The 16634-nt window shown below is 36.5% G+C and overlaps 1 protein-coding gene across 2 annotated transcripts; it reads right to left on the bottom strand.

The window, feature by feature from the left end:
* Nucleotides 1-1414: 1414 nt before the first annotated feature.
* On the bottom strand, nucleotides 1415-15976 carry LOC133520403 (histone-lysine N-methyltransferase, H3 lysine-79 specific). 2 transcript variants are annotated; one of them, XM_061854796.1, is made up of 9 exons: nucleotides 12726-15976; nucleotides 11823-11967; nucleotides 10796-10918; nucleotides 6935-7115; nucleotides 5526-5599; nucleotides 5365-5457; nucleotides 4736-5283; nucleotides 3058-3133; nucleotides 1425-2629 (listed from the first exon to the last, which is right to left on the bottom strand). In XM_061854796.1, the coding sequence occupies exons 1-9, from the start codon at nucleotides 12755-12757 to the stop codon at nucleotides 2465-2467; spliced, it is 1437 nt and encodes a 478-aa protein (XP_061710780.1). In that variant the 5' UTR covers nucleotides 12758-15976; the 3' UTR covers nucleotides 1425-2464. The 2 variants fall into 2 exon arrangements, with proteins under 2 accessions (XP_061710779.1, XP_061710780.1); XM_061854795.1 differs by having other exon boundaries at nucleotides 1415-2629; nucleotides 11823-15976.
* Between the last annotated feature and the right edge of the window lie 658 nt (nucleotides 15977-16634).

The raw sequence follows: 16634 nt of genomic DNA, 5'->3' as shown, positions 1-16634 counted from the left end.
CCAGGCAGGAATCAGTCGAGAGCGTTTGTATGGAAAAATCGCAACTAGGAATTCCTCTTAAAATCTACTAACAGTTTTTTTTATAAAGACCGGGACATAACATTTCGCCGGATTTTGAAATCGTAGCAAACATAGAAATATATGCCCTTATCAGGATCTGAATATTTTGAACCCGGGATCTCCGGCTCGCCGAGGCGGTATTATAATTGCATATATGTATATAATATAGGTGAAAAGAGCGTTTGAGGGAAAACCGACAGCACGCCGCCCGGCCGGTCGACCTAGGTATCTATGGGCGGTTGTGGTGGACATGGTTCTGCGCGAGCTCCAGGTTGAGGACTGGCGAGAAACTGCACGGGATCGGGATCAGTGGCGAGCAGTCGTGTTGGAGGCCAAGACACACTTTGGGTCGCTGCGCCAGAGGAATAAGTAAGTATATAAAATAACAAAAATATTGGAGCCCATAACCACATCCAACCTTAGGTACTAGTAGTCTGTGCGGAGAGAGGAGTCGTGGAATTTGTATTATTATAATTTTTTTACATTTACATCCTTATGGGACCAATACATCCTATGTCTTTTCTTTTCGCACAGACTACATCTGAGGGCATAACACCGAACATCGAAAATCGTTATCTGTTTCGCTTGAATATTCAAAAGCAATAGAAAGAAACATAACGATCTGTTGGCCCTCAGATCCTTTGTTGTTTACGCAATAATTAATTATTAAAAGCACCAAAATGTCACTTTAATTACATTAATTAAAACAAATTGCTCGTAATTTTGAGAATGTCTTAATTATAAACGTGGTTAACCCTAAATGCTATTTACACACTTTTTTTAAATGGTTTCTTTGTAACCTTCATTTAATTCTAATGTACACATATGTAAAGAATATGTAAGAGTCACGATAGTTATTAAATGTACGTGTTCTTGTGCTTATACACCGTGTTTTTATTGAATTGCGTTAACTCCGGGGTTTCGGTAAGTACGTTTAAGGAAACTAAATGGCACAGTTAATTTTCAAAAAAAAATTTTTTTTTTGTTTTTTTTTACAATTTTTATATTTATAAAAAGTAACTAAATGTTGCATATAGCGTTGTTGTAACATGGGCATTACATTTAACTCAACCAAACAATTGAAAACTGTGATATATCAATGTCATTTCTAACATCGATCGTCCGAGATAGTACGTACGTTTAGTAGCAAATGTATGTACTCGCACTAAACACTAATCAATAAGTAAACAGGCCCTAAGGCAAGTGTACACGCTCGTAAGGGCCTTATAATATAAAAATTTATGATTGATTATCTCCGAAATGGAGTTAATTAGAATATCGGTGTCTTTGAGAAAATTACTTAATTTAAGCTCAGGAATGCACCCTCGAAATTAACGCAAATCAAAAAAAACACGGTGTATAGACAATAAATAAATAAATAAATACAATATTTATAAGTAATCTTTTGTACAAATATGGACAAGTAAGTATTCATTATAAACAAGTTGAATATTACGAGTAAATTGCACGCTACAGCCAAGACATATCTGTACATCTGTGGCAAGGTCCAATATTTTCTGCGTCGCCGGTTACCGATAAAATCTATCAATGATATACTCTATTGATAAGACTTTCTAAAACTTATATGTATATTAAAATTTAGAAACAGAAGAGACTTTTTTGGATGTAAGTCCGGTTTATCGGTATAAACATTTTGCAAGGAATTAAAGAATATTATGTCTCCAGATATTTCAATTAGCTTAGCTAATCCTTTTTTGTCAAATTTCATTTTTAAAGACACCCATAAACATTGGCGTGAAAAACACACAACGCAAGATTCATAAAATATGCGGATATTCATTTATATTTCAATTATATAACTTAAAATGTGCCAGACTGTCCGTCTGTATGATAATATTCGTCATCACCGCTAGGCTATGCAACTACGAGTAACTAGGTTGTACCATCTCGGCTTTTAACGTTGTGTGTTGTGATGTCTGTTAAATAATATTAGCGTTATTCATATACGTCTGTCAAATCTAACAAGTTGTTGATAATAGTGTCCCTGTACGAGTATCTAAGTGTTATTTTTATATTTGCGTTGGTTAGAATGATATATTTGAACAAAAAACTTATTTATAATGGGGTGAACTTCTAAATTATTATCTATATGATGTTGTTACATGTATGCATATAAATACAATCTGTATCATTGCTCGAGCCAACGGCTTTATACACTCTTCAGAACAGTCAGCTGCCAGCTGTGCCAAGAAGTGACCATTTGACCAACGCTCGTTTCCTGGTGACTGCACTCATTAGGCATTACAACGCATAGCAGGCATGCTAGGTCATGGTAGCGTCCGCAATAATTTGCCAATACAGGCATCTCATTTCGTGTTGGTCTTAGGTTCTATACTCCCACTGATAAAGCTGTAGGTATGCGGTAAATTCGTCATCACTGTTTTCATGTAAAAGTATTAGTAAGGGGCCCAACATTAAGCAGGCGTGCTAGGTTGTTGCGGGCGTAACGCCCGCGTTGCTGCGGCGCGCCGTGGCCGGGACGGCCCCACAGCGAGGCCCAGGTCTCTTGATGCTGCCTCACGCTCTCAGCCGAGTTCTGACGGGCTTCCTGAAAACGCATAATGTACCTATGTTCAGTAATCCAATTTGATCTCTGGGCCCACATTGTCCTTGTCACAGTGGCAATTATATTGGATCCCTGATGGCATTCATGTTATTTATTACTTATAGTTTTATCACTATGTAAAGTTTGTCTATAATTGATTGATTATGTCTGACATTCACGTCGGTATAGGATTTTATAATGAATTAAAATGTCACTATTTTCGTTTGTTAGATACATTATTTAGAAACGGGATTTTATAGACCAGCACGAATATTCCAGGAGAAAATAAAACAGCCTGGTTACGTGGGCAAGATTAAATAGATGTAGCTGTACGCAATGAAGTTTCGTTTAATCTCTGATATATATACAGATATTGGTACTCCAGTTTTTAATGTAGTTTAAGAGACAATGGAATTTAATAAAATCTCTACCTCTTTTCGTTGGTATTTGGCCTTTATTTGATGTTTTAATTCTCTCAGATAATCCTCGTTCAGAAGTTCCCGCCATCTACAAATATAGAGAAACCAATTATATAAGTGAAGAAGCGTAATATATTTGAAAAGGTAATTAAAACTGATTAAGGCATGCGATAATAACGCCTACTAAATAAAAAACTATTATCGAACGAAACAATGTCAAAGATCAAAGTGACGGTGGCAAACGCTTTATTAAGAGTACTAATGAAATCCGTAAATCTTTTCTACCGTCATATATCACGACGTGGATAGAAAGCCGTGACGCAATCCATGGCGCACGATCGATGGCTACACGCAGCCACTGCTCATTATGGATGGTACACGAAATATCTGTCATGTCGATCACCTTAATCTGTCATTACTACAAACCGATAAACCGCCTATTATTACATACAACTATTGTTAGCGTATAACAATCGACATCGTTATTCAGTTGTTTTATTAACTCGATTACACAGGCGTCGCACGAATTAAACCGTTACCGGTTAATCGATATTGTATGCTAATTAACCTTTTACCGATCCACGTTGTTTTTATAACGGATTGCACCGAAAGTGAGATAAAGATCAACCGCTGCGAAGAAATATGAACCATCTGCCCGCCCGCCGCAGCGCGAGATTCTTTTACCGTATTGCACAATGCATTACAAAAATTCCATGATACAACATATTGGCTATACGATACGACTATTCGTACCCTCCGCCTGCAGAATGTTGCAATATTGTCATAAAAATAACAAATTTCAATTTGTAATATATTAGTTAATCCGGAGCGCTAATTAATAAAACTTACACATAACTGTGTCTAAGCAATCATTTGGCACCGGTTACCTCTTTCTTAATTTAACTACTAACGAGAATTGTCATAACAATTCGACATTCGTTTGTTTGCTCCCATGGATGTCAACATATATTGATATGACATTTGTAAGCATATATTCTACAGCTAGGATCGCCTTAGGCTAAATAGGCTCAAAGAAAATCCACTGACATTAGCCAAAATTATTTCAAGATGTCACGGTTAGTTTAGCGCCTACTTATGCTAAGGGTCAGATAAGATGACCTCTTGGAATTAAAAATCTATTATTCTAACGAACCTTGGACACAGCGATTATTCGGAATAATGCCCAACTGTTTTTATTACGTAAGAAGACGTCTGAATGGAATAAGTTATTGTGAAACTACAATGGGATGCACGGAATAAGAGGCATGTAAAGATTTATTTAAGAGTATTGACAAAAGGTAATCGTTTTTTGTCGTTTGACCTTTAGTTTTATCGAAATAGCTTAGGAGTCACATGAACCCGTTGCAAAAAAGCCGCTCCCATACAATCGGAATTACGCTCTCATTTTAAAACGATATGCTTAAATCATATGAAACTTGCCATGAACATTTACGAAACAATTGACTAGAAGTTTTGTAAATCTTCTACTAGCTTTAATTTATTTGTTTTAGAATTTATAGCAACAAAAACTAGTACCAGACATAGATACTTGTATATGTTACTTGATTGTTCATGTCAGATGTTATTTATTTATTTATTATTTTATATGCGACGAGGTTCATGGTAAGTTTAGCCTGTCTGCCTGATGACAAAACTATTTCATTAGTAGGAATAGCTGTTTGTCACTCACTGGCACATGTCTTCTGGGGGTCTAGTGACGTCACTGGAGTGCAGCGTGCGAGCGCCTACCCGCCTTCTCCGCGCCAAGATTGGCACCAACTCAATACCACCTGTCGCACGCAAGATCGTCTCCTCAGGTGTCAACTTCTTTTCCCCCACATCTGTTGCATTTTCTTTTTCAATTTTCTCTACATGTTCTTCCTCAGGCAGAGTTCGGTTAATTTTCTCCCCATTTGGTAACCTCTTTACAAATTTCTTCTTCTTTAGTTTGTCTTTACTAGTAACTGTTGAAACACCATCGTCTTTTTTTACAACTTGCCCGTTGCTGGTCTGTGTACTTTCCTCTTTCTGTACTTCTTGATTTTTACTTTTCGGACTATTAGTGTGATTAATATCAGGAAGTTTTAATTCGCTTTGAGACTTGTTCTCTTTATCTGGCGTATTCCTATCTTTAGTATCATCATCTCTCTTTACGTTAGGCAAAGTCAGTGAAGATCTCTTATATCGTTTGTGTTCATCACTTTGTAACTTATTTAAAAGATCGTTATCGGTCCAACCCTGTAATATTATACGAAATAATATTTTCATATAGTTTAACAAAAATATATTGGATAATAGTAAAGTAGTTATTGGACTTGCCATAGACTTTGAGAAGTTTAACCCGACATCTCGTGGATTCCTCCATACAGTTCCGCCAGGTCCCGGTTTCCCCCAGGGACCATCCATGGTTTGCTGAAAAATAGTAATGTAGTTGATATTAGCAACTCTTCCATGTTCCGCTCGCAAATGTTTTCTCTTACCATTTTCCGCTCGTATTCTAGATTTTTCTTCATTTCGGCTTTTATAGCCCTTTTCCGCGTATCGACCATATCATCTGAAAAAGAATAAAAAACAAGCGTTTTTATCATTATAATAATAATATACACTTATACTTATTATATATACTTATGTACGAAACGTCATTTGATATTTACCACTAGCTTTTCGGTGAAGGAAAACATCGTGATGAAACCTACATAGATCTGCGAGGAAATTCAAAGGTGTATGTGAAGTCCCCAATCCGCATTGGGCTAGCGTGGGGACTATAGCCCGAGCCCTGTCGCGCATGAGAGGAAGCCTGTACCCAGCAGTGGGACGTATATAGGCTGAATTATTATTAATTTTAATTATTAATAATAATATATAACTAAACAAGATTTAGTCTGAATAAATTTACTGAAGGATTATTTAGAAAAACAAAATATTCTCCCCCAAAATATCCTACAGTTGATTCAATACTTTAATCTTAGTATCTTATTTTATCCCAAAATTATAAACAAGAGGATTCTTTAAAGGCCAATGCCATTAGATGAATAATTGTACATCATATTTTTATAGCCATCAATTAGGGTCATTTCGGGCTTTAAGGCGCCTTAAGCTCAAGAGCTTATGTCATGCATGAACATTTAAACAGCCATAGCGCACCTATAAATGCAATTAAATGATGCCCATTAGCGTTTTAGACTTTCAGTACTTCATCATTTTTTGAGAGTCCTTGGTGAGCGAAGCTATAAATCTTCATCAACATTTAGCTGTCAAAATTTTCGCTTACAATAATCTCTTCAAAACATACTATCGCAGAATGAATACCTCATTTCTTATATAGTAAATGCTAATTCATTACGTATTCGACGTATTTCACATACACAACAATACATTTAAGTACATTGTGCTAATCTATCAACATCTATTTTATGAATTATTCGATATATTAACTTTTTTCAATTTCCTTCTGTAGTCTTTGTCTTTCGACTATGTTTTCGCACAATCCTTGATATTTTTTTGCTTCATTTACACACCCAAGTTAAATAACCAGTGCATTGAACTAGTCATAAAAGTATTCTGTATACTCGCAAACAGTAATTGTACCACAGTACATTAAACCTTTTTTTTTTAATTATTCGAATAACACAACTATGGGGAATAAATGTATAAATACCTAAAGGGTACGTAAAAGCCATTTTGAAACCTGAAACGAAATTAAAACGCAAAAAATCTGATATTGATTTGATATTGACTTGCCTTACAGAGCAATCTGCTATCAATTTACAATTAGGTTCAATCGGGAAGCAATGCGAAAAATGTCATCCATTCCTACTGTTATGTTCATCAGTTAGTTACATCTAATCGAGTAACTGGGTTCCGTTATCTAGTCTCCAAGTATACTTACCAAGTATCCGCCTGTAGGTCTGCTGCTGGTCCGGTGTCTGTCGGTAGCGGATATCGTTGTCGACGGCGCGGCGCAGGTTCTCGGCGTAGCAGACCTGCGGGTCCTCGCGCAGCCGCAGCGGCATGCGCCGACGCCGCCGCCGGCCGGACCAGCGGCGGCATGCTTCGTATAAAGCCACACCCTGCAATATCGACGGACATAAAGGCAAGGCCAGGGGAAAACCGTTGAGCTTTTTTTAATCGTCAAAAAAGACATCGCATAGAAACCATTAGGATAGTTTAGGTTAAATAAGCGAGCTTTTTAAACGCAAATTTTAAGTACAATAGGTGTCTATAAATAAATAACCACACCTAACCATAAATTGTAAATGACTAGGTATTTATGATAATCACAAGTATCACAAAGTACCTATAGGTACTTTGAGATACGTGTTATTATACCTTAAGTGCTACTTACACTTTATGTTACTCATAATATTTTTAGCAAAGAAACATAAATCTTTTGCAAAAAATTGCGCAAACAAGCCAATCAACCTGAATACGTAGGTAATTCATCCTTATCATTAAATGTTATGAAGCCATCGCCATATAGGTCGAAAAATAGATGAGCCTGGCCTTTGGGAAATCAGTTGACTGGTTTTTATTTTACTCATCAGTTGCGCCATGCACATAATTTTAGCTGCGCAATATGATTGACCCTTACCTTATATAGATTTATAGCCAACGGACACTCCTTACATAATAATTACCGTTAATATTTAACGTTTATAAGATATCATATTCAACCATGTATTAAGACAGTAAATGACTCCTATGATTCAATTTTATGACTCTCATTTGGGATAAAGTGTTCCAAAAGTAATCACTTTTTAAATTACGGCTATTTTTTATTTCTGTAGCTGTTCTAGTGGGTAATTTATTAGCAGTTTTTAAATGTAGGTAGTAAAGTAAAGAGTGGTGTAAGAACACTTATTTAAATAAAATTAACATAGAGGTAGGTACAGTGGAACCTCGATAGCACAAATCTGAAGGGAAACGCTAAAAAGTTCGAGTTTTCGTCTTATCGAGTTAGAAAGGTTTTTTTAATTTGTCTTAAAGAGGTTTCCGGCCCGATTCGAAGAATGATTAAGACACGTTTAAGATCTTTAAAAGATCGATAGCTAAACGACATGTCAAAATTGACGTTTATTTCGATTCCGCTGTGATCTCAATAATATTTATCTACGATATTTCGAACGTCAAAGTAACATTGGTTGCCCGAATCGATCTGCTTCTGTCAATTATACGACATACAAACGATATCTAAATGAGAACTTATCTGTATCGTATCTCATTTTTCGAATAGGGCCGTTCGAGTTACAGAGTTAAAACGAGTGAAAAATTCGTACTAGAGAGGTAATTATACATGTATGTAAAGTACGGTCTCATTATGTTCCTTCGAGTTACAGAGGTTTGTTGATAAGTAATTTCGAGATATAGGTGAAAAAATGAGACGTCCAGTTTTTCGAGTTATAGAGGTCAAATTAGGTTTTCGGGTTATGGAGGTAAAATTTGTATTGAATGGCTCGGAAGGGAATCGTTGATTACTTCGTCTTAATGGGGTTAAATATTTCGAGTTATGAAGGTTTTGAGCTTTGAAGGGAAAGGGAAGCAGTGTTGGCCGTACGTTAATTAGAATTGACCATATTGAAAGTTAACCATTACAAATTGAACAGTAAACTGTAATCGTCCCTTAGGGTTTACGGTTCAATTCGTAATGGTTAATTTTCAATATGGTCAATTTTAATTAACGTTCGGTCAACACTTGGGAATAGTATTTTATTTATTGTCTTATCGAGGTTCCACTGTATTTGAAAGCTGGTTGTTCCTATTTAAGCAGTAGCGTGACATTTTTTGAAATTCTTTTCTCACCGTCGACCCATAAAATTCTACTTCAATGACTTAAAAATTGTAATACCTTTTGCACTTACATATTATACCAAGACAAATAATAATTAATTGATTAAGGTTTAGTTAATACGAAAAATTTTATTCACAAACAGAACCTTTAAAGACCTATTATAGATTTCACAATACCCAAAAGAGACAGCTAATGTTACAGTGAATGGAATTTATTGCTGTATCATTCTAACAATACCAGCATCTCAATCGCTAAATAAGTTGATTCCTTTTTCATTAGGCCAGTACTGGAAAGAAAGGACGCTTTCTTTTATGCATGAGAAATTATGTACATTGACCCGCTTGTCTTGTGTGTATTGCTGTCCCACCTATGATGACGGTTGTCAATGACACTGTGCGAGTGGGATATCAATATAAATTATGCGCGTGCGATAAAGATAGAACCAAGCGGTTCAATGTACGAAATTCCTCGTGCTATGCGTCTTTATTTTAGACCACACCTATGTTACTCAAGTTCTTCGTGAGAAAGTTACGCTTAAATATGTTTTGTATTACGGAAAAAAATTAATACATTATAATTGTAATAATATTTTGCTGAGGGAACTTTTTTATAAGTGTTTAAAGACTCCATCTATAGTAATTAATTATTTTCATTAGCAGTTATTTTGTTACAGTTAAGTTCGCCCATCGTTTCAGCATCAGCGTCAGAGGGCTTACCGCAAACCACTTTCGACGTGTTGCCTCCATGTCACACTTGCTTACAAATTTACAAGTGCGACAGAGAAGTAAAATGTCGAACGTATGTGTGTGTGTGTGTGTGTGTGTATCGTATGTGTGTGTGGTGTGGTAGGCGGCGGCATTGGAAAACAACTAAGCTATAAATGACCCAAATCGGCCCCCACCCGACTTGTCAATCAAGAAATGTGACGACCCTTCGTGGAAAGTTGTTAAAGGTCACTGAGGCTACCTGTACCCAATACTTATATACATTTCATACGAAATCCAATTTCGTTAAACTGATTCTTCGTAGCGTAAAAGGGACTTGACTATATAAAGCTATGTTTACCCGATATCTACGTGCAATTCTTTATAAAAGTTCACATCACGAATGACCTACTTAAGGGTTGAAGTGATATTACCTATGAAATGTTTATTATTTAAAAACGTATAGATAGTTACCCACGTTTCTTTTTTAAATTGCTATAATGAGCTTATTATCACGTATACATAGTACTTATCAATGTTAATCGTTTGAACATTGTGGGCAAACGTGATCGCAATCGCAGTTTATATCGTTTGTCGCTGTGGATAAATCACTCAGTAATTGGACTAATTATGTCCTTGTTACAATTTTTTTTATAATGTTAGCTAAATTTGTCATAATTGATTATTTCCCAATTTATTACAACTTGTTTCATAAAAAAATAACATTGTTCTCCTTAGCCCTAATAATACACTGTGGGCCCATGAAACCCGACATAAGGAGCAAAAATGTTACGTGACTTTTGGTCGAATTCTAATTTTCGGCAATTCAAAATACATGTGCATTTAAAAAAACACGGCTAAGTATAAACTTCAGTAGTATTTCTTGGAGTATTTTCAATTAACCATTTAGGTAACAATATCGTTATTTATGGACTAAGGATTTAATTATCAGAACGGAAAATGTACAGCAAATCCATTTAAAACCAAAATTAAGTAAGGTATCGTAAAAAAAAAGAAAATCGTATTTAGAAAATACAGTGCTCTAGGGCAGAAACGTATCATTTTCTGCACAACAATGATCCACTTTCAGAGCATAAGATATGAAAAGGTGTTTTTCATTAAGTTATTCTACAAAGAATTTCGCAGATCCGTGCGACGGAGGCTCCGCGGGTTGGGCGCGCCGCCACTGGCTCGGCCCCATGGCTCGCACGACTCTACTATCCCTGACACATCCAGCTGTTGACATGGTTACACTTACCTTCAGTTCATCTTCAGGATAGATGCCCCAGACACGCAGATCCGTGCGGCGTAGGCTCCGCGCGTTGGGCGCGCCTCCGCCGGCTCGGCCCCATGGCTCGTACGATGCCAGCTCGGCTCGGGCCTGCCGGAGAGTAATCATACATAGATAGATAGAATAGGTACTCTTTATTGGCACACCTCAGTAAAAATATACAAAAGAAAAGAATACAAACCATTGATTAAATGTAGAGGCAGACAACAGGCGGTCTTATCGCCAAAGAGCGATCTCTTTCAGATAACCTTATGACTATACATAAATATGATTATAAATATTCGTAGTCTTTATCGTTTCTAAAACTACGGGTTTCTATGACTGCTCATTAATCTTTCGTCGATGCTGCTAGTCACTGAATAGATGAATGCTTAGGCAAGGTGTACTCTACTACCAATTTTTGAATTTCCAATATTTAGTTAAGTTGCGGGTTGCGGGCCAACTCACTATCAAATGCAATCTAAATCTCTGATGATTTTGCTCTTCAGAGTAGTTAGTTGGTCGAATCTCAAAGCAACAACGATGAATGGGAGGGAGATGGGAAGGAGGTGGAATTTTCTTCATTATGGATAGTCGTAGCTACCTGTAACACAGAATTAACCAGTACAATAGATGTCTACAAAAATCCGTAAAGTACATCTCAGCACGTAGATATTGTGCGTTTTGAACACTCAGAACCTGTCGCTATTGCCCTCTTCGCGCACTTTATCCACTCCTGTGCCAACCGCCTGCCTTCCACACGAGTCAGCTGCATCAGGCACTGACCTTACCCCACGGTATCCACATACCAAGGTACAACGTATAATCACTAAGCAAATATTCAGTATTCACCTGTAGCTGTTGCTCTAACTTCTCCTTCGCGTGCCCTTTCTGCTCCTGTGTTTACTGCTCACCCTCCAAACGAGTCAGCTGAGTCAGGCGCCGCTCCTGCGCACATCTCCGACCCTATTGTAGTGCACTCAGCTAACTTAAACACACTAAGCTTCCAACTCACCTGTCGCTGCTGCTCCAACTTCTCTCTCTTCACGCGTTCTTTTCGCTCCTGCGCCAAGCGCTCACCCTCCACGCGAGTCAACTGCGCCTGGCGACGCTCCCGCGCACGCCTCCGCGCTGACCCTGATGTGGGCGCGCTCAGCCTCCTGTGGACTCGAAATGTTTTAATTAACATTAATATTAATAACATATATTAATATTAATATTCCGATATATGTAAATTGTAAATTCTATCAGTAGGTTAGTTAACATTTAACAGTGCATGGAAGATGAAAATGGTCGTTTATTTGTGCACCAATATATTCTAGGTAATGAATCTGGAGAGGTATGCCAAATTTGTTGCTGAGTGGGACCTAGGGGACACCACAGATGGTGCAGGCTGGTGCATAGGCGGCAGATGGGAAAATACAAAAGACAAGGCTGCGTGTAGGAATAGATATAGAGATACTAAAATAGTCTGCAAATAAATAAAAAAAGGTTGGCAAAACAGGATTGTTTTCGAAAAATATGCAGATAAATTTCCAGAACAGAAAAACGAAAATCAAAATCATGCTTATTTAAAAAAAATATTCTCAATATTGTTACTACATGCTCGGGTCAAATCAAATGACATAATCCAGCGCTTAGATTTACATTTCAAAATGAGAAATATGAGGCCCAAAAAAACCTCTGCTTAAAAATACCGCATTAAGAAGTTTTAGGTTGTTCATGGAAAGAGGCAAATAGGGTTATTGCAGCACTTCGTTGTTAAGCATTTTATCTTGCAGGATAATTATAAACAGCTGATATGTATCCTCTATTACATAGAATAATATGCCTAAGTAACGTAATCATGAAACCTAACACCATAATGACCAGGAAGTTACATTAACATAAGCCTACAACACATCGGCACTGCACCTACCTACGCAACCGCTGCGAGTGCGAAGTAAACATTAGTGAGTTTCACTAAACATGGCTACAATACAATAATCGTAGTATGTACGGTGATAGGTAATTACATGGATGTCGGTCGTAGCCGGGCATTCGCGAGCAACTGCGGCTGAAACGAACTGAAACGACACTGAATTGGAAGGCTTGCACGCTTCAGGGAATGTTTTCATTGTTGATTTGTTGCCGTCACGAGCTTTTATGTGAATTTACGAATGTAGGACAGGTTAAGTAACTATATATTATTTACTCCTTTACATTACATTTACCCGTTTTCGATTTTTTACCTAAAATTGTTAAAAAATGAGGTATCTATCAAATCATCAAATCTAAACCTAGTAAGGAATTGCCTTTAAATAATTTTAAAACCCCGATTCAACGATTAACAAAAGCTTCTTTAATTTTTTGAAACAGTTTTAAGTACATATATTCATTATCATAAGTAGTCAATAAAATTACACGTTTTCAATTTTATTACTGTGGTTACCTTTTTCTAAAGGAATAACACAACTCGCAAACTAAAAATTTAATTTAATTCCATTGTAAAATTAAAATAATGAAAATGTCAATAAGGTTGCGTCTAGCGTTACCTAACTTTATAAAAGATAGCTATCTAACCTTGTAATACTTTATATTAACACTTACCAAATATCGTAAAGGCAATATGTTTTTTAATTAAATTCGTAACCTGGCGGCTCGAAGGATACTTCCCCATACAAATATCATTTAAAAATTTAACTGTTCAGTTATATATTAAACGGAAACATGCGCAATGTTCTCTTCAATTGACTTTAACAATTGTTAGTTCTAAATTATTAGTTCTAAATTAGTACCTTCGTACTTCGTTGTGCAGCTGAAAAAGCCAAGTTCTAGCTGGAGTTAGGTCATCGTCGGGTAAAAAACAAACGACAACTGATTTCAAAAAAACCTTTTAAAAAGAGAACTACTTACCTACTTCCGAAGCGCTAATTGTTCACAAAGCTATACAAGCAATTTTTTCACAGTCATCCTGCCAGTCACTAGCAACAATGCTACTCGTATACAAACTTGGTGCTTTCAGCGGCCAAATTGAAAGACGCCACAAAACATAAATAAGTAGGTCATTTCATTGCTAAACGACATGGGCTTATGAGCGACTGCCTAAAGGGGTGTTCATACTTAGGCACCTAACGACGTACGTTCAGCTAAATAGTCCTGTATGAATACATTATGCAGTTTTTTACAAGTTTGGGATTAAGGTAAACCCACAATGAAATTTTGGAACTTTTTGGAAACATTCCAGAACTTGCACACCTGTAGGTTTAACTCCTAAACCAACTTTCGCGTGAATCCGAATCTCACTAAATCTCTCGTGGGGGACAGGAGGGAATTTGGCAAGTATCACGTAATTTTTTTCGGCCAAAAATAGTGTATCAATTTAAAAAAAAGATTTATTTAAAATAAAACATGTTTCTAGACTATGCGAAAATCTGACACATTTGTCTTATGTATATTCTTTATCCATGAATAGCTGTAAAATTATTTAGTCATTGATATACTTATTACAGATTTGGTCCCCGTCGTCTTTACCCTCTTAATAAAAATAATGAAGCAAATTGTGTTGTGTCCATCAAACGCATTTATATTCAAAATACAAAATTTGAAAGATCTCACGTGAGATTAAGGGATGGTCGAGACAAATCTCACAACATCTCACCAAGGGGAGGGGGCTGAAAAATTCATCAAAAACCCCTCACGTAATTAACAGGGTATCATTAGAATAATATTAATGTAACATGTGTACATAACTAAATAGTGCATTAGTCCGAACTCTGGCTGTAAACAAGCCATCTTTGGCTTAGCAGTTAAGAAATATGAAACTCTGCGATTAATTTAATGTTTAGAACTTTAATAAAAAAAAAACCCCAAGCATTCATAATATAGTTAATAAGAGGAAATAGTAGAGATGACTTATGGGTACCTTAACAATGTCTTACTTATCGGTTAATATTCTTTTCCTACTCCTCTACTGTTATCTGTCATTTATGCATTCATTAACACGAATATAAGAACATACATAAAAGGTTTCAAGAAAAGTCTATATTGTCTATTCCTCATAAAAGCTCTTGTGCTTTTAATCGCTATTACGTTACTGCGATTAATGGCTACCAACCTAACAAAACCAAAACGAATACAGTTTTAAACTAAGTGCATTGCTGCCAACTTACAAAATATTCATTTGGTTGCATAGTAAAAATAATTACTTCATAAGTCAGAAACACGCATGTGACACCCGTAATATAGCAACACCCATAGACTACGAAGACCGCTTAGCGTTGCTTGTTAGTCTCCGTAGGCTACGGTGGCCAAAATTGAGAAAAAACTGTCCAAAAATTTAATTTACCAAGTAGCAAGTACCAGGGACTCATGAGTTACGAGGTGTCGCTGACCGGCCGGCCGCGGCCCGGGGCGGGCCGGGCGCGTAACAAGGTATGCTCGCGCGTCTTGGCTATATACTTTTGCTGTAATTTGTTTACCTAAATTAAGATTTATTTTTGTTGACTCGTAGGAAAAATATTGTATGCAACGTTGTATAAGTAACTCACGCCACACATTCACGGCTCACATTGTAACTCACGCCACTCGCCTTTTTTGACCCTTCTTATACAACTGTTGCATAAAATACTATAATAGGTAGGTATGTACCTACTACCTAAACTCGTACCTCTGCTAGAAAGGTACTTAATAAAATATTCCGTAACCTATTAGAGAAAGATTGTATATCCCTTGCGTGCTTAGACTTAACAAGACCGAGGAAAAATTGCCTTTAAAAAGCAAGGTCAAATAGTTTATTGTTAGTCGATAAGTAATCAAAGCATCATTGCTAATATATCTCGTACAGTTGCGAATTTACATATGGCGATGGCGCGCTGCGAATCGAATTTTATTTTGGGTAGTTTATATTGGGGACTTAAACCGGAAAGAATAGCGTTTTGAATCTAACGAAGTCACGGTAATTTTTCTATGAAATTCCATTTTGGGAGAAAACGTTAACTAAATCTTAATAAATCACTTAGATTTTGATGACTATCGTTTCAGCATTATATATTTCGTTTTTTAGGGTTCACTTAAAAATAGTACATTTCGATGCTATTGCGGAAAGTATGTCATTACTTAGACTTAGTAAGAATGACATTTCCGCACGTGTATCGAACGAGGTTTTTTAATACAGTTGCGAAAAAATAAGAAAAGCAACAAGTATTTTTTTATGCATGTTCTATAAGACAGGAACAATTGTAAATATAAAATATTATATGTACTATTATTACCTAAGTATCGTTATTTACGATTATTTGTGTATCGTATATTTAAATTGTATGAAAACAATATCGAATGTTGCCTTTGGAAAGTTAAAATATTCTTGCAGTGAGAAAAAACGCCTCTGCTTTGACAGGCGTTTCGGCAGCTATTCCGTTCCATTCAGACATACTGCCCTCCTCCTCCTAACGTGAAGTGCAATAACTAATTTTACAGTACATATGGTGCTACTTTACCGCACTAGTGCGATAATTAGCACATAACGTAACTATGTCGAAAGGGCCATATGTACTGTAAAACGTTGTGCCATACATGTGCGAATAGGTAATTGGCAACTTGTGTCGATTTAAAACACTTCCTTCGGTCGTGATTTTAATTTATCGCCACTCGTTTCGAATTTCCTATTTTCCGCATTTGTATCGTAATGTACTATTGAAATCTCATTCAATCGTGTGACATATCGAATGAGAAAAAGGTATACAATTAGATGATATTTTAATATGAGTGATTGCATCTTTAGGTCATATGCTAAAAATAAAAACCGGCCAAGAGCATGTCGGGCCACGCTCAGTGTAGGGTTCCGTAG

This window comes from Cydia pomonella, chromosome 8 (assembly GCF_033807575.1).
Source record: "Cydia pomonella isolate Wapato2018A chromosome 8, ilCydPomo1, whole genome shotgun sequence".
Classification (NCBI taxonomy): domain Eukaryota; kingdom Metazoa; phylum Arthropoda; class Insecta; order Lepidoptera; family Tortricidae; genus Cydia; species Cydia pomonella.
The sequence above is the reverse complement of the archived record's forward strand: the minus strand, read 5'-3'. Positions and strand labels throughout refer to the sequence as shown.